This window comes from Triticum aestivum, chromosome 3B (assembly GCF_018294505.1).
Source record: "Triticum aestivum cultivar Chinese Spring chromosome 3B, IWGSC CS RefSeq v2.1, whole genome shotgun sequence".
Taxonomy (NCBI): domain Eukaryota; kingdom Viridiplantae; phylum Streptophyta; class Magnoliopsida; order Poales; family Poaceae; genus Triticum; species Triticum aestivum.
The window spans coordinates 65,469,877-65,487,797 of record NC_057801.1 but is presented as its reverse complement, the minus strand read 5'-3'; the positions used below and the strand labels follow the sequence as shown (position 1 = coordinate 65,487,797).

The window sequence follows — 17,921 nt, the reverse complement described above, 5'->3', positions numbered from 1 at the left end:
GATGGCAGCGCCTCATCTTCAAGTTGTTCTTCTGGCCTTCGGTCTAATAGTCCTCGAGTCCGAATGGGTTGACAGAGCTCGGATGTAGATTTCTATCGTCTCTTTGGGGCGGCGAGGTTAGTGTTTCTTGCCCTGCGTGTGGAACGGCGGGATTTAATGTCAGACGCTTCAGATCGATTCAAGACGCCACTATCACGACAAGGTTAGAGTTTCTCGTTGTACGTGTGCGATGCCATGGATGTGGCGATATTGATGCATCCACGGCTCGTTTCCGTGATGATACTGGTCATTCTGTGGTGCATGGTCCTTAATGTAAATTTGATTATGTTTGAAATGCTTTGTCCTTCATATATGAACCTTCTAATTATAGGTAAAAATAATTATTATGTTTTGCTGGGTCTTTTTCGTAAAAAATATATTATTTTTAATCCTGATGGCTACTATCTTGGTCTTGGTTTGAAATAGAAAAACAAATAACATTTCTGGCTCTTCTTTTCTACGAGTCTAGACTTTTGCCCAGGCCAGCTCCGAGCGTACTTGGCATGATCATTCGCTGGTCATGACTCATGCAAGCTTAACATTACAGCCGATCAAGATGGTCGTTTTTAGTGCGGTAATACGGACGCAGACTGGATCTTATTAATTAAAGACTAATGTGGTAGTACTTTATAGAGGTGAGTATCGTGAACTGTTTGGGATGACCGCTGACCGGAGCGGGCGGACGAACGGTTTGGCAAGTTAATTACTCCCTCCGTTCCTAAATACTTGTTTTTCTAGGCATTTCAAATGGACTCAACATGCGAATATATGTAGACATATTAATGTGTAGATTCACTCATTTTGCACCGTATGTAGTCACTTTTGTTGAAATCTCTAGAAGACAAGTATTTATGAACGGAGGGAGTAGTTTACGAAGTGAGCCAGGCATCATAAATCTTCGATGATGATCCGTACGTACGCGCATTCATGGCGTGATAAGGTATGGTGGGGGAGTCATGGCCAGGAATGCATGGCACCGACCGGGGCCATGCATGCATGATGCATGGGCCAGGATGGGTGACACATGCATGCATGATCTGGATTCCGTCTACATCCACCCACATGGACGAGGACGATGAAGAAAATACAGTTCAAGTTTACGCCACTTACCTGTTAAGGGTTTGAAATAGCGCCTCTTGGGTCTGAACCGATGATATTTTCGGCGTGGGGGAGGAGGAGGGGGCACCCTCCCAGCAGCCGAGCTCAAACTCTAATTGGGCACATATTCAACAAAAACTATTTTTTATTATCACATTGTTCATCACAGAAATCAATACTCCATCCGCGCAAAAATACTTGTCCTCAAAATAGTTGTATCTAGACTTATTTTAGTTATAGCTACATTCATTTTATCCATTTGAGAACAAGTATTTCCGGACGGAGGGAGTACAAATCAAATAGTTCAACGAAGCAAGTCATAATTCAAACACAAATTAAAACACATCGAACTAACTGTTGCCCTTGAGCCTCCATATGTGCTCCACTAGATCGTGTTGTAGTTCTTGATGCACCTATGGGTCTTGGATCTCCTGAAGCATATTGAGAAAGGCAGCCCATTATGCCGGTACCTGGTGATCAACAGTTGTAACAGGACCCTGTCTGAAATATGGTTTAGTGCCAAACACTGGCTCTTCCTACTCGTTCTGAATGATCATGTTGTGCAAGATGACACAACAATTCATCACCTCCCACATCTGAGATTTCGACCAGGTCAGAGCGGGGTACCGGACAACAGCAAATCGAGATTGGAGTACACCAAATGACCGCTCGACATCCTTCCCGCAAGCCTCCTGACACTTAGCAAAGTAGGAGTTCTTGCCTCCTAGCATGGGGTTCGTGATAGTCTTCACAATTGTGGACCATCTTAGATAGATGCCATCTGCTAGGTAGTATCCCTTGATGTAGTGGCGCCCATTGACCTCGAAGTTCACCGGAGGAGCATGACCTTCAACAAGCTTGGTCAAGACATTGGAGCACTGCAGTACATTGATGTCATTGTGAGTTCCTGGCATACCAAAGGAGTGCCAAATCTAGAGGTCCTGTGTAGCCAATGCCTCAAGTACCACATTGCAAGTTCTTTTGGCGCCTTTGTACATGCTGTGCCAAGCAAATGGACAGTTTTTCCAGGCTCAATGCATGCAGTCGATGCTTCCAAGCATCCCAGAAAATCCTCTTGCTGCATTCTGTGCTACGATCCGAGCAGTGTCTTCAACATTGGGTGATCGCAAGTATTGTGGTCCAAACACTTCCACCACTACCCTACAGAGCTTGTAGAAACACTCAATGGTTGTGGACTCGGCCATGCGTCCATAGTCTTCCTGTATATCACCAGGAGCTCCGTATGCAAGCATCCTCATAGCTGTCGTGCACTTCTAGAGTTCGAAGAGTGCCTCAATGGCGCACATCTCCACCCGACGCTCCAAGGTCAACAACTTGTAGTACATCGCTTGGTGCGAACCATGGCGGCAGGCAGATGACGAGCTCAAATTGGAAGTGCAAGACAGAAGAAGGGATCAACATCGATATAGATGGGAGGAAGAGGGTGGTGGGGACGGGGTTAAGGGAATGGCCTTTCTAGTGGCGGCGCAACGGCTGTGGGCAGGTGGGTGGCGCCGGGATCAGCATGGCGGCGAAAGGGGAAGTGACGTCCTGCCGCGCGCGGGTTGAATCTGGGCGGGAAAAAGGCGTTTATCGCTTGACAGTGGTGACCCACGCGCCACTTTTCCTTCCGCGGAGCCCCCAAGTGCCCCCCAGTGCGCTGGGTTCGGCCTGGGATCGCCGGGCCAAAAAAACTGGGCCGAACTAGTGGAATTCGGCGTCCTGGAGACACGACTGGGGTTTTGTTTTGCGCTGACAAAAAAAGAGGGGTCTTGTGCGGCTGTTGAGGTCCTCCTCCCACACCTCCTTTTGCTCTGGCGCCTCCGCCACCTCCTGCCCCTCCAGCTCCTCCTCCTCCAGAGAGTGCCTCAATGGCGCACATCTCCACCCGACGCTCCAAGGTCAACAACTTGTAGTACATCGCTTGGTGCGAACCATGGCGGCAGGCAAATGACGAGCTCAAATTGGAAGTGCAAGACAGAAGAAGGGATCAACGACGATATAGATGGGAGGAAGAGGATGGTGGGGAGGGGGTTAGGGTTGCCTCACCACCAGCTTAAATGGTCCCTTGTGCGGCACATCGGAGCGGCGTCATGAATGCATCCTCACCATTTCACATATGGGCTGAGTTTGGGGGATACCAGACAACCCAGATGTGTAGAGTCGATTTGAGGGGTTAGAACGGGTGACAAATTCGTGATCAAGCTACTGGGTTGTCTGCCCGAATGTATATAGAAGGTTTGAGAGGTCCGGTTGTAGATGCTCAATTTTTATTTTTTTGACAGCATCCGGTTATAGATGGCCGGCCTGAAATGTTAAGCAACTGGCTGGTTCGCACGCTATGAAGGGGGAAAGGGCACGTCTCGTCTTCTCTTGCGTTATGCGCTGCCAGTCCGGGTCGAAGAAAGAGAAGGCTTGTCTCTCCCTCCATCTGGCCATTTTTTTCGAAAAGGGGGTTTACCCCAGCCTCTGCATCAGAAAGATGCATACGACTCATCTTAGTAATAAAAATATCCAGCAACAAGTCTCCAAGTCTCGAAGTAAGAAGTAAACAAATGCTCACAGGAGCCAAACAAAGAAGACAAAGCCACAACCGGCTGGCAAATAAAAATAGGAGCACTACATGCCTATCCTATTACATGACCGCCGTCCAAACCGGTTGAAAATATCCCGAGCTACCATCTCCCATCGGGTAGACGCAGTAACCAAACGCTCCCTGGCCTCCGTCGGAGTGAGTAGCGACCACATACGGATCAACGCAGTGGCCCTGAAGATAACCTGCAAAAAGTGAATGTTCGTTGTTCTGTTAAAAACCAAATCATTTTTGCAGTTCCAGACTGCCCATAATAAAGCACACACGCCTACACGAATGTGCCTCGCTATATCTGAATCAATCCCATCGAGCCATGTTCCAAATAACATGTTGATAAAAGTGGGCGGATTAATATTAAAAGCAATATGAATCGACCGCCGCAGAATCTTGGCCAGCGGACAATCAAGAAAGAGGTGTGATAGTTTCGTTATGGTCGCAAAAACTACATCTTGCAGAACCCACCCAGTTGCGTTTTGCCAGATTATCCTTAGTCAAAATAACTTGTTTATGCACAAACCACATAAACACTTTGATTCTCAAAGGTACCTTCACTTTCCAAACGTGCTTTGAGGAAGGAATCATGCTAGAGTTAATAACATCCAGATACATGGATTTGACCGAGAACACGCCGTTCTTAGTTAGTTTCCAATACAACTGATCTGGCTGTTGAGACAACTGGACATCCATCAATCGTCTTACAAGATGAAGCCAGGCCTCCCAAAGATTTCCCACTAGCGTCCTCCGAAAACTAATATTGAGGGGAGTGGATTGTAGAACGGTTGCAACGTAGGCTTCTCTAGGTTGAACAACGTTATACAAAGTAGGATATTGAAGCGTAAGGGGAGTCTCCCCAAGCCACGTATCCTCCCAGAACCTCGTAGTAGCTCCATTTCCGACTAAGAACCTTGTCATGTTGAAAAAGAGTGGTTTGACTCTCATCAAGCCTTTCCAAAAATGATGAGTTAGTCGGCCTCACTGTCACCTGGGATAAGGTTTTAGAGTGAAGATACTTATTTCGCAAAATCTGAGCCCAAGTAGCCTCCGTCTCGGACGAAAGTTTGAACAACCACTTGCTAAGGATACATTTGTTTTTGACTTCCAGATTTTCAATACCTAGACCCCCTTGGTCCTTCGGCCTACAGATTATATCCCATTTAGCAAGCCTATACTTTCGTTTAAGCTCATCACTCTGCCAAAAGAATCGTGATCGATAGAAATCTAGCCTCTTCCTGACTCCCACCGGGACCTCAAAAAAGGATAGGAGAAACATAGGCATACTTGTGAGGACCGAATTGATCAAAATTAATCGCCCTCCATATGACATGAGCTTCCCTTTCCAACAGCTCAGTTTCTTCTCAAAACGATCCTCAATGCATTTCCACTCTTTGTTAGTCACCTTACGATGATGAATGGGTATACCTAAATACGTGAACGGTAACGTTCCCAATTCACATCCGAACAATTGTTTATAAGCCTCCTGGTCATCATTAGCTCGTCCAAAACAGAACAATTCGCTCTTGTGGAAGTTAATTTTTAACCCGGTCAATTGTTCAAATAAGCATAACACGAGCTTCATGTTTCTCGCTTTCGCCAAGTCGTGCTCCATGAAGATGATAGTATCATCAGCATACTGAAGGATGGAGATACCTCCATCAACTAAATGCGGAACAAGGCCGCCTACCTGCCCCGCATCCTTAGCCCGTCCTATTAAAATGATCAGCATATCTACCACTATGTTGAATAGGATCGGTGACATTGGATCTCCTTGCCTTAACCCTTTGTGTGTCTGGAAGTAGTGACCTATGTCATCATTCACTTTAATCCCTACACTCCCTTTTTGCGTAAAGGATTCAATCTGGTTTCTCCAGGACTGATCAAATCCTTTCATACGCAAAGCCTGTTGAAGGAAAGGCCATCTAACTTTATCGTATGCCTTTTCAAAATCCACTTTAAAAACAACGCCATCTAGTTTTTTTGAGTGAATCTCATGGAGCGTTTCATGCAAGACGACAACCCCTTCAAGGATATTTCTATCTGGCATGAAAGCAGTCTGGGACGGTTGCACCACAGGATGCGCAATCTATGTAAGTCTGTTCGTCCCAACCTTGGTGAAGATTTTGAAACTAACATTAAGCAGACATATAGGCCTGAACTGCTGAATGCGAACGGCCTCTATCTTCTTAGGAAGTAGAGTTATCGTTCCAAAATTCAGCTTAAACAATTGAAGCTGTCCAGCAAAAAGCTCATGGAACATCGGAATCAGGTCCCCCTTAATAAAGTGCCAACATTTTTATAAAACTCCACCGGAAACCCATCCGGTCCTGGAGCCTTATTATTTTTCATTTGTGCGATGGCCTCAAACACCTCTTTCTCCGTAAAGGGAGCAGTCAAAATCTCATTCTCGTCAGTCTCAAGTTGAGGAACATCCTCAACCCTTGACTCATCTAAGGAAACAAAATTCTCTTCCGGAGGTCCAAACAACTGCTTATAATAGTTGGTAATGTAAACTTTCAGAATTTCTTGACCAACTATCGTCCCTTCGTCTTGCTCTAATTGGAAAATCCTCTTCTTACGATGCTTTCCATTAGCAATCATATGAAAGAATTGAGTGTTATCCTCTCCTTGGACGATTTTGCGAACCTTAGCTCACAGCGCCCACTTCAATTCCTCCTCGCGGAGGAGATCTTTCAACTGCAGCTCAGCCTCCATCTTAGTTTCCAGCTCGCTGGTATCTAAAATAGAAGTTTTAGCTTTTACTTCTAGGGTCTGAATAAGTAGAAGGAGTCATTCCTTCTCAGCTTTATAAATCCCATGCGTATGCTTAGCCCATCCACGAAGGAACCTTCGTAGATGACAAATCTTGCATTGCCATCTTTCAATAGGTGACCTTCCTCCTGAGTCTTTAGCCCACTCTCTAGCTAACAGCTCGAGGAACCCTTCTCTTTCAAACCATGCAAGTTCAAACGAGAAAATATTCTTGTTACCCGCATGGGTTTGAGCCCCCGAGTCAACTAGTAACGGCGTGTGATCCGAGATACCTCGTGTCAGCGCTTGCACTGTTACCAGGGGAAACTTCTGTTCCCATTCGACGCTAGCTAAGACACGGTCTAGCTTCTCAAAAGTCGGGATTGGTAACGAGCTAGCCCAAGTGAATTTCCTACCCGAGAGCTCTATCTCTATGAGATCCAAGCTCTCAATGATGGTATTGAACATAAACGACCATCTGCCATCAAAATTCTCATTATTCTTTTCCTCCCTTCTTCGAATAATGTTGAAATCACCCGCCACTAAGATAGGGAGCTGCTCGTTACCACACACACGGACCAGATCGGCCAAGAAGTCTGGTTTGAGTTCTGGTTGCACGGCGCCGTAAACCGCCACCAAAGCCCAATCAAACCCATCGGCCTTAGTTCTGACCCGAAACTTTACCGCAAACTCTCCCAGAACTACACTCCGAACTTCCAAAGAATCACACTTAACCCCAAGTAAAACCCCACCGGATCTTCCTCGCGGAGGGAGGCAATGCCAGTCGAAATCTACCCCCTCCCCCCGATAAAGTGCTAAGAAATTGGGAAGTGAAGTTGTCTCTTCGAGTCTCTGACAAAGCAATAAAATCCAAATGATGTTCAAGAGAAGCATCCGCTAGAAACCTTCTTTTAGCCAAGTCTTTAAGACCTCTGCTATTCCAGAAAATGCCTCTCATATTTCATCATGAATTTTTTTAGAGGTACGGATCCTAGCACTTCTACGCACAGCCGACACAGGATAAACCTTCCGTTTCCAAGTTCGTTTAGGCTTAATGCGATCTTTAGTTCGGTCACCACACTCGGGCTCAGCCGCAATCACCAACGACTCATCTACATGGTTAGAGGTCTCAGGAAAAGCAAAACCCTCCTCCTCCTCCGTTCCCGGTAACGCAAGGTCAAGATCGGCACACAAACCATCAAGAACCCTGACCCCAAGCGCATCAATGTCCGACTCATTCATAGGTTTAACGGCAGCTATGTTACGAATAATTTCCAACGCCCTCTCTGCTTCTAAATCAAGAATGTCATTAACTGACCTAGAGATCTCCATATCATTACTACCAAGCGAAACTCCTAGTTGATTTGCATCATGAACAATCTCATCATTGGTAAAATGCAAAATTGAATTTGATTTATTAACAGACATACCGGTGGACATCTCGACGTCACGCAGCTTGGCCGCCCTCATAGCACACCTCAGCTGCATGTCATCAACGTCCGGCTGCTCCTGTAGCCTCCCGCTGATCCGCCTCCCCTCAGAGATAGGATCCGTAATCCCACCAAAGGCGATGACCTCCTCGCGTGAAGCTCTGCTAGGGGAAGGGCCTCCTGCCCGTCCCCCAACAGCGGTGACCCGTGCTGGGACCTCCGGCGCAGCACCAAAAGACGACGACATCTCCCGCGGCCTGTCCACGGGAGTCCCGCCGATAGCCGGAGCAGCCGACGGACCCGAGAGCGGCGAGGCCAGCCTAGGGGAGCGATCCGGGGAGTGGGGCGTCATAACGGCCACGCCACCCGACCCGCCCTCCGTGGCAGGAAGCGGCCTGGCAGGAAGGGGTGCGGTGGCCTCCTGCACGCACACCCCTCCGCACACAGCCGACCTCATGGGAGGGAGTGAAACCCCCGAGCTCGCCCTCGGCACCGACGATGATGGCGACACGGATCGCCGGGCCACCTGCCCGCCACCTCCAGCCGAGACTACCGTCGCAGCCACCTCCTCCATAACCGGAGAAGGAGTAGGAGAAGAGGGAGGGGCCTCCTGCCCCTCGTCACCTCCCACCTCAATAGGCTTCGACACACACGGACTTACCACGGGGCTCACTGGATCAACTCGGTCACACCAAAGCCTAGGCGGAGCCGAGAAAGCCCCCAAGGAACCAAGCTGCAAAGTACTCATCGGGACCGTGCCAGTTGACCTATCAGGAGCAGTGTCACCAGAATCAGACGGACCCAAAGGCCCCTTGGCCTTATCATCATTACTCTTAGCACTATCATCTTGGTTCCCCGAAGCACCTCCTCCCTCGGAGGTGTCCATAGGATTATCATCCTCAAACTCACGGAAAAGGTTAGGATCCTCATACTCAACATCCAACTGATACAGAACGCCTTCATGCGTCCAAGGCACCACGTCCGACAGGAACTCAATGTTAGCAACACTGACAAGTAAACGCGCCACCCCGTGAGCACGTGTGAACTGCATATCCACCTGCTCAGTCTTGCCAATCAAAGAACCCGGGGTCCACGTAACCAAAAAGCTGTCAGGGGAGCAAATGGCGCCCATGAGAAACGAACCCAAATCTGAGTTAACGGTGTGCCCTGCGACTCCTTCTTTTTCCACTCATCAAACTGCAACACAAAACTAGTACCCGTGACCCTGCTCATACCGAACTTGTGGATTCTCAGTTGATCCTCCTGGCCGTGGCGTCAGAGCTTCAGTTCCGTGGACCGGAGGGCACCTCGACGCGACGCTTGTGGTGCCGACGACAGACATTGGCAGGACTGGACCTGGACGTACGCCCGCTCGCTTGCTTTCCCGTCGGCCTGTACCGTTGTGCATACCGTCGAGCAGCTGGAGCGGCCGACGGCGACGGGGTGACCAGCCCAGGCTTTCGAACAAAGCCTTGGTTTGGAGCAACAACGTAGCAAAGCAAATAAATAATGCTGAGGGAACCATGCTAGCTGTGATTCCGGAATCACAGGAGATAGATACAAGTGCAGGGTAAAGAATGGGACGAGACTTTCCTGCTCCCTCCCCATGCTCCCATCCGTGCTCCCGCGTGCGTGGCTTGATTTGATTGGAAGAAAATAAGGCCCGGCCCCACCCCCTGAAAATCAGGGGGGAGATGATTAGATTAGAAAAGAAAAGGAGAAAAGGACAGCCGTAGGATGAAGTGGGAGCACGGATGGGAGCATGGGAAGGGAGCAGGCAAGCCGGATCCGAAAGAATGTGGCAACCATGCAGGAACAGAAAGTTTTCCGCTGGTGACACGGTTCATCAATCTGGTTCAATCGAATGGAGAAAAAAGTACTCCCTCCGTCTGAAAATACTTGTCGATGAAATTGATAAAAATGAATGTATCTAGAACTATAATAAGTCTAGATACATTCATCTCTGGGACAAGTATTTCCGGACGGAGGGAGTAGCATGAAAGCTTCCCGCGTCTCTGTCCATTGGATATTATGATCATCATTATGGGTCGCTGGAATATATGGATGCAGAGAAATCGACAGATCTTCAAGAATGAAACTCCTACGGTAAGAGCACGGAAATTCAAGCTGAAACATGACCTTTTACTGGTCAGGATCAGAACTAAATCAAAGAATGTGAACAGTCTGGATCAATGGATTGATTTCTTGGTCCTCTAGGTTTCCTCTCCCATGATTATCACCATGCATGTTAGAAAAAGACTGGTATCGGATAGCTCTTTGGGGCTGTTTTTATTTCCTTTCCTTTAGTTTGATGTAAATAACCTTATTAGATGTTGATGGAAAACAACTTCAAAAAATCCCGTCAACAGGAGATCCAGGTAATGAGGTGAAGGTAAAAAAGTTATGAAACGTTTAATAGCATGAACATTCTAATCATACCCGTCTTGTGATTTGACTGTTTATAGTGACTCAACTCAACGATTCTAACACTAAATCTCATGAAACTCTTGTACTCCCTCCGTTCCTAAATACTTGTCTTTCTAGAGATTTCAACAAGTGACTACATGCGGCGCAAAATGAGTGAATCTACACTTTAAAATATGTCTACATACATCCGTATGTTGAGTCCATTTGAAATGCCTAGAAAGACAAGTATTTTGGAACGGAGGGAGTATTTATTAATCCTCTCTGTTTTCATATGCATTTTCGATCCTGTTTTTATTTTCCCTATCACTACATTTCCATAATCCGGCGAATCAAAGATGCCCTCGACATACATGCAAAGGCCACCTATCTAGTCTTGTAACAAGGGAAAATCTTTTCATCGGATTTGTCAAGTTTTCCGCGGATATTGTCATTTCTACTTTAACCAAAGTTCACATTGTCAACATTACCACAGTGGAAAATATGTTGAAGTGTGCTAGTTATGTGAGGCTAGTGACTACCCACTTAATATAAACTTTGATAACAAGATAGTAAGTCCCAAGATCTTGGCCCAAGGAATAACAACTCTTGACCAAACAGAAACTCCAAAACAATCAATATCTGTAGCTACCTTAAGTACGGTTAAAAAGTGCTGGCACACTGAAAAACTGTACTAGCTCCCGAGAGGACCCTAGCAAGTGCAAACTGCATACTTTAGTTTCAGGTGTGATTGGGCCACATGAATAAAAACGTAACAATAAAGAACACACATGAATATGCGAGTGCAAAATCGATGATTACAGAATATGTGAAAGTTGAAAGATTATGTAAAATGAATGGGCGAACAAAATGTTTGACTGAATGTAAAAAGTTCGAGTGTAGGTGGGCATTGAATTAAACAATTCTTAGGAATTTTGTGGAATAAGCATACTATCTAAAAAAATGTATGTCTACCTTTCACTCTGTAATTATGGCTCCACTAGCTCCATATATCTGGCGACGCATAGCAATGATGAGGCTACAGGTGCCTCAGTGGCGTCGCCGGCTTCTTGGCCATGCCATCGCAAACGCGGCCTCTCAACAAGCTGGATAAGACGCTGAGAATCAGAAGGGGTGACATTGGATATCCGCTGGGCACCTTCGTAATCCCAATTAGATTGATTACACTGTTGATGAGTTCTTCATTGACTCGGAGAAGGGAGAGTGCTTAAAATTTGGGTAATATGTCCTTTGTAGATCCCTCCTTTATCCTTGATAGCTCAGTCAGATATGGCTGTAGTTAATACTACTACATCAAGATAACCGAGGCAATGAACAACCTTGTAGCAAAATAACAAAATAGCAACCTGGGGATATTTTTGAAATGTCAGTGACCGAGAGAAAATTCTAATATGAGGAAACTAAATTATCTGATAGTATTATGCAAGCTCACCAGAACATAGATAGTATGTTGAATATATAGGTTGACCAGCTAACAAAATATCAGTTGTTGGGTAACTATGAACTTGTAAACAAAATAAAATACTGACCTGCAGTTTGTTTTTATCGGCCTTCTGCATGCGCAATATCTGAAAATATGGCTTCCTGTGCTGCGATGCTAATTGTTGAGTTGGTGGATGGTTTGTCTGAATGCACCGCGCTGATCTGAAGAGATGAAGCACCCTCTGCACGGTTGCTGTTGTAGCTTGCACTAGCCTGCTGCAGCTGGAGTGCGACCTCAAGGTTCCAAAGTACATCACCCATTGATGGCCTCTCTATGCTACGATCAGCTACACATTTCTCTGCTATCTCTGCAAAAACCCTGAAGCACTCAGGGGTGATTTCCTCCTTAACACGGGGGTCAACAATCTCCTCAAGTACACCGTTCTTCCAGCAAGATAGCGCCCAGTCACGCAAGCTCACTTGCTCATAAGGGAGCTCAGTGTTTATCACAGGGCGCGCACACAGGGTCTCAAACAACACGACCCCGAAAGAGTACACATCTGATTTTTTGGTGAGACGCTGCAGCCGGAAGTACTCCGGATCAAGATATCCAAAGGTGCCCTTCACAGCAGTGCTCATGTGGGTGTTTCCAATGTCTGGACTAGCCTTAGACAGACCGAAGTCGGAAACCTTTGCCATTAACCTATCATCCAGTAGGATGTTGGTGGTCTTGACGTCACGGTGGATGATTCCTTGCTCTACGCCGGTGTGGAGGTAATGCAGTCCTTGGGCTGCACCGATGCAAATCTCAAGGCGCTGCTGCCACGGTAGTGGTGGGTTCCTGGTGTTGTACAGATGCTCACGCAGTGTTCCATGAGCCATGTAGTCATACACCAGAATCATCTCATTCTTCTCCTCACAATAGCCAATCAGAGACACAAGGTGGCGATGGCGGAAATTGCACAGCATCTCGATTTCAGTCTGGAACTCATGAAAGCCTTGTTGGGATTTCTGGTCACATCGCTTGATTGCCACCTTTGTCCCTCCATCTATATCGCCGATGTAGACATTCCCGAAACCGCCTCTGCCGATAATAAGTGCTTCATCAAAGTCTTTGGTGGCAACTTGAATTTTAGCAAATGAGAAATGACGTACAAGATCACATGTAGACTTTATGCATTTAGTTGGATGCTTCACATGTCCATAGTCGGTCTTGCCGGGACTCTTCGCTACCTTCTTCCGTCTGTATATAACACACATGCTGAAAAGGGCAATCAACAATAAAGCAAAACCACCAGTAGTACCACCGATGATTGCTTGTATGCCACCTTTGGATTTTCTTTCACCATTAGATAGCCTAGTAGGATTCACATCAGGCTTTTGCGGAAGTGGAGGACTGAGCCCAGCAAGATTGCTCGGTCCGTAATTCTGTAGCTTGAAGACCTCGAGACCATTCAGAATTGCATCCGAATACTGTGGTTTACTTGAAAGATCAGGGTGAAGTGCAATCCACATGTCCACCTGACGAGAACCAATAGCCATGATAACATATTCAGTGTACGTTGGTCTACCGATTCCTCCGCTCCGGACGATGACATCCATTTGCTTCTGCGTTGTCTGGTTGTTGATGTAGATGAAGAATGACCTCTGATTCACCTTGGTAATAGGATACTTAATCTCACAGAAATGGAACCTTAGGAGGTAAAAGAAACCTGCATCAACCGGAAAAATCCATGTAAGGTTGTAGTTCAGGTTGATCTGTGCAGTTGGCCCCATCGACCGAGCTGTACCATAGACATCAACTGGGGCGGTGTAATTCGGCACTCTAGATGTATAACTGATAGTCAAATTATCATTTTTCCAAAAGGTCAACCCAGAGCCACCAAGTATGTATTGGGCATCATTGGCCCATGAGCGGTAAAAGCCCGAGTCACCTTCCGTGGAAATGGCTGGGCCCCCGACATTGAGCCGGTACATAGTCTGGAGGCTCATGTCAGCATCGAATGTGAATGGAGATGTGTTATCACCGCTGACTAATCTTATGTCAGGTGTTGCGAAGATGTCAGGCGTGGGCACAATCTCAATGCCATTCACAAATGCATAAGACCCATACTGTTGTGCTGATGGTGCAAAGGTGAGGTCCAAGCTGCCTGAAGAAACATTCACCGAGAATTCACGCACAAGGTAGGCAGAAGTGATCGCCTGAGCTGTTTGCAAAGCATTGAAGTCATTTAAGAGGACAAGATTCCGTGACGTGACTCCGAAGACGGCATCTGAGACAGCATAGTATTCGTAAGCAGTTGAAAAGAAGTATAGGCGTAAGAACATTCGGCCTGGACTGACAGGGAAGGAATAGGTGTAATTTGAAGTAAAGATGCGTGCAGTTGTATAAGGAACCCTGGGGGTGAGTGAAGGGGTTTGGCCTAAAGCAATGGCTGCAACTCCTTTCATTGATGGCGCGAATTTGGAGCCGGTGTCCCCATCCCAAGTACGACCACTATCATCATCGTTTTGGGTTGATGATCCGCAATTTAGGAGGATAAGGCCAGAGGTTGTGGAGTTGTTATCAGCCGCCTTGGCAATCGACAAGAGAGCTAGCAGTGTGAGGAATGTGAGGGTAACCGGTAAGGTTGGGAGCACCATTGCGGTGGTTGGTGTACCAGGATAAAATAATTGGGGACTCCCTTACATCAACGTGCTACAGGGGGGCAGTTGTATAGAGCAAGAACATTGTTATTTTCTTGGACTTTGGGGTAAGGAAATGTCGGGAAAATTGAGGATCTTAGGATCGTGCTATTGTTTAGTGAAGTTGGCGCACCTAGAGTGCCACAAAACCTGCAATCGCAGCAAAAAAGAAGTTGATAATTCAGTAAACTGAATCATGCAATTTGAACAAAAGCTCATTGATGCAAGGCAGAACATCCACGTGTCTGAGTAAGAGAACACAACTAATAATTGCAAGAACTTTAGTAAAGTGAAGTTCCTGGCATCACCGAAAGTTGAGAACAGTACCAGAAGACAGACATAGACAAAGCCTGCTCAATAATTTCTTTCCAATAGTAGTGCAAATAAGAAGAAGAAAAAAAAAAGAGTGCGAGAATTTAGCTCAACATAGAAGTAGCCAATATATATCTCACAAGGGAAGATCCAGAATGTACAAACAGAACGTTTAGGAAAGAAATCAAGTAAACATTAGTATACGTTTGTGCTTGAAAAATTCACACCAAGAGGAAACACATGGAGCAACAGTCCTTTTTTTGACCTGTGGAGCAACAGTCCTGAATGATGATTCCACATCTACAAAAGACATTGGTGGACAACTTGCCTTTTATTTTGATGTTTCCCCTAAAAGAGGTCTACTCTTCTTACTAGATTCGAAATCATACTTCTTAAAAGTCTAAAAACAAAACAATCCAAGCAGGAAAACCTCAATTGCTGTCACTCGAAAACACACAGTATGGTGATTGTGGATGAAAAAACTGACTTCAGGGGAATCCCTTGGCAAAATTTGGGGCAGAAGCTAAGCCTTAAAAGATTCAAGCCCAAGAATGGACACACAGAGCATATCCAACCGAATCAACTAGATAAAGGAGCTTGAAAAGAAGAGAAGGGGGATGCATGGTTACCTCAACAGGAAGGCCGAGCTCATGTGGGAAGAAAAATCAAAGCCATGGGCGACATGAAGGCCCGAGCAGCAGCAGTTTCGGCGCTTTTGGTGGGCACAGGTGATGAGATTGAGCATGCACTCGCTGAGTGCTTTAGTGGACGAAAATATGTGACATGCCACCCCCGGGAGTAATATTAATCGCAAAATAAACAGCACACAAAGCAACTCGGGGCAAAGGATGGTCAAAGAATGTAAGTTGAATGGTCGCTGGTTCAAAGCAATCATAAATCTCTCAACTTAAAAATGTAGTATCCACCGGAAAGTTATAGTTCCACGAAAGCATAGGGTTTGTTTATGCTATGTAGCAAGTGGAGCAATATGTGACCAATCAACCAATTAATAGAATAGAGAGCTACTGCCACTGCCAGGATAAGGAAATTGTTTTGTGCCACCATGCCTTGGATGGGAGTAGCTCAAGGACTAGCGGAGATGCTTCCTAACAAACACCAGGAGACTATGTAAATTTAAAACTAATTAAACGTGAGATCCAAGGGGTATCTTTCAGACCTCAGTGGTCAATGGTTGGACCGCATCTCCGTCTATCTCATCCCCCAACGTACATCATCAAGCCATTACGATAGGTGATGAAATCCCTGCGCTTTACTTCATAAACTTCAGAATCTGACAATTCATAAACTTGCCCTTCAACTAGCCCCTCTTTGAAACACATTTTTATCTGTGTGCGTGATGTATATTGGCTTGCTTGGTTTGTCCCTGCAAGTGATAGGTCGAAAGAAGCATCAGCATGTTGAGAAGACCAAAAAATAACGGTGCTAACTACGCAATTCTATTTGGTGTCGAGGTTCAGGCAGGGAATGTGCCAGTCACCTTGTCGTCGATCGAAAAATCTCGAGGCTGACCCCCACGTCGTCGTGATTTGGATTGAAGGTTTCCCACATCAGTGGGATGCACACCCGGACCCGGACTCTGTACCTCTGCTTTGAAGCTGTTAATTCAGACAGTGGGGTGAACTGAACCTCAGCTGCATCCATTTTGGCATTGATGGCTTGAAACTTAAACTCTGCATACATCTGGACACAAAATGAAATAAATACAGTTATCAGTCCTTTTCTGGTGTATCTACATATGCCAAGCCCAACAATTGTGCAAAAATCTTACGAATGTACAGCAATATTTTTCACCATGAAGCTGAAAAAACCTGAATGAGATGCGAGATGGAGCCGCTGTCGCGCTTGAGCCTCGAGCCCACCCGACCCCACCACCACCGTCCATCCCCGCCTGTCTCCACCACCACCAGGCGTGGGCGCTGGCTCTGGCCCAACCGCCGTTTCCGGTCACCCGCGGCCGGCGTCGCCAGCCCGACCATCCCTCTAAACACCCCGCACCACGGCATCTTCTCCGACGCCGGCGAGCCCCCGCACTCTCAACCCTAACCTACTCAGGCAGTCTCCGTCTCCGGTGGCTCGTCAACCGCCTCATCTCCGCCGGAGACAGCCGCGTCGTGCTCCGGCTTGGCCGCTTCGCCCCCATTGACGATTGGTTGTCAGCAGCAACCTGCCAACCTCCTTTGTGTGTTGGCAAGACGAAAAGACTAGAATACCCTTTGAGCTAAAATATATAATCAGATTTGGGAGGGGCGCGTGTGTAGAATTGTACTGTAGCTAGGACCTTCTAGATGATGTGAAATAATCAGTTGCAATGCATCATGTTATTTGGATTAAATAGCCTGATTTGGTCCCTCGGGTGGCACGCTGGAGAGGCGCCATGAATGCGTCCTCATCGAACCAAAAAAAAACCCATTAGACCGATGGGTTTTGGTGCAGGCCCTCCCATCGACCCGACATGGCGGACATGTCCGGCCGCTCCATAGCCATCCCACATACGGGTTGGGTGTGGGGATGCCCGATAGCCCAAATGTCTAGAGCCAATTTTGAGGGGTTAGGTTGGGTGGCAAATTTGTGACCAAGCAATGATCGGGCCATCTGCACGAACGTATATAAATGGTTTGAGGGGGAGTGCGGAGGCAGGGCTCCATGGAGCTCATTTTGCAAAAAAGTAAAAATAAATAAGTTTCAAGAAAATGTCATTTTCTTATACAAATACATATGCATGTTCTTCGAGTATGTACAAAGTTTCATCAAGTAATTTGATTATTTGTATGCTACACAAAAAAGATAAATATCTGACCCAAAAACAACAAAGAAAAGGCCCATTTTAATCTGTGTATTTATCTTTTTTTTGTGTACATTACATATGAACATATATGTTTATGAAATTTTGTACATGTATACTACAAATATGCATCTGTGTATATACATTTTTTCAGATTTTTCAATATGTGGAAATTGTATTTTCCTTGGAGAAAAAAAAATAAAGAGCTCTATGGAGCTCGGCCTCTGTATGTACCTTTCGGTTTGAGGGGTCTAAAATATTAAGCAGGTGGTCGGTTCGCACGCTAGAGAGTGGGAAGGGCGCGTCCCGTCTTATCTTGCGGTCTGCGCTGACGCTCGTCTCTCTCTGTCTCTCTCGCCGTGGCGTCAGA

General features: G+C 46.4%; 2 protein-coding genes across 2 annotated transcripts; both read right to left on the bottom strand.

Annotated features, from left to right (window-relative positions):
- Positions 1-11,081: 11,081 nt before the first annotated feature.
- Positions 11,082-15,368, bottom strand: LOC123068602 (receptor-like protein kinase FERONIA). The gene is made up of 2 exons (XM_044491212.1): positions 11,859-15,368; positions 11,082-11,675 (listed from the first exon to the last, which is right to left on the bottom strand). The coding sequence occupies exon 1, from the start codon at positions 14,392-14,394 to the stop codon at positions 11,872-11,874; it is 2,523 nt and encodes an 840-aa protein (XP_044347147.1). The 5' UTR covers positions 14,395-15,368; the 3' UTR covers positions 11,082-11,675; positions 11,859-11,871.
- A 9-nt stretch (positions 15,369-15,377) lies between these two features.
- LOC123068604 (uncharacterized) lies at positions 15,378-17,365 on the bottom strand. Its single transcript, XM_044491213.1, has 3 exons — positions 16,578-17,365; positions 16,247-16,449; positions 15,378-16,132 (listed from the first exon to the last, which is right to left on the bottom strand). The coding sequence occupies exons 1-3, from the start codon at positions 16,770-16,772 to the stop codon at positions 16,063-16,065; spliced, it is 468 nt and encodes a 155-aa protein (XP_044347148.1). The 5' UTR covers positions 16,773-17,365; the 3' UTR covers positions 15,378-16,062.
- Between the last annotated feature and the right edge of the window lie 556 nt (positions 17,366-17,921).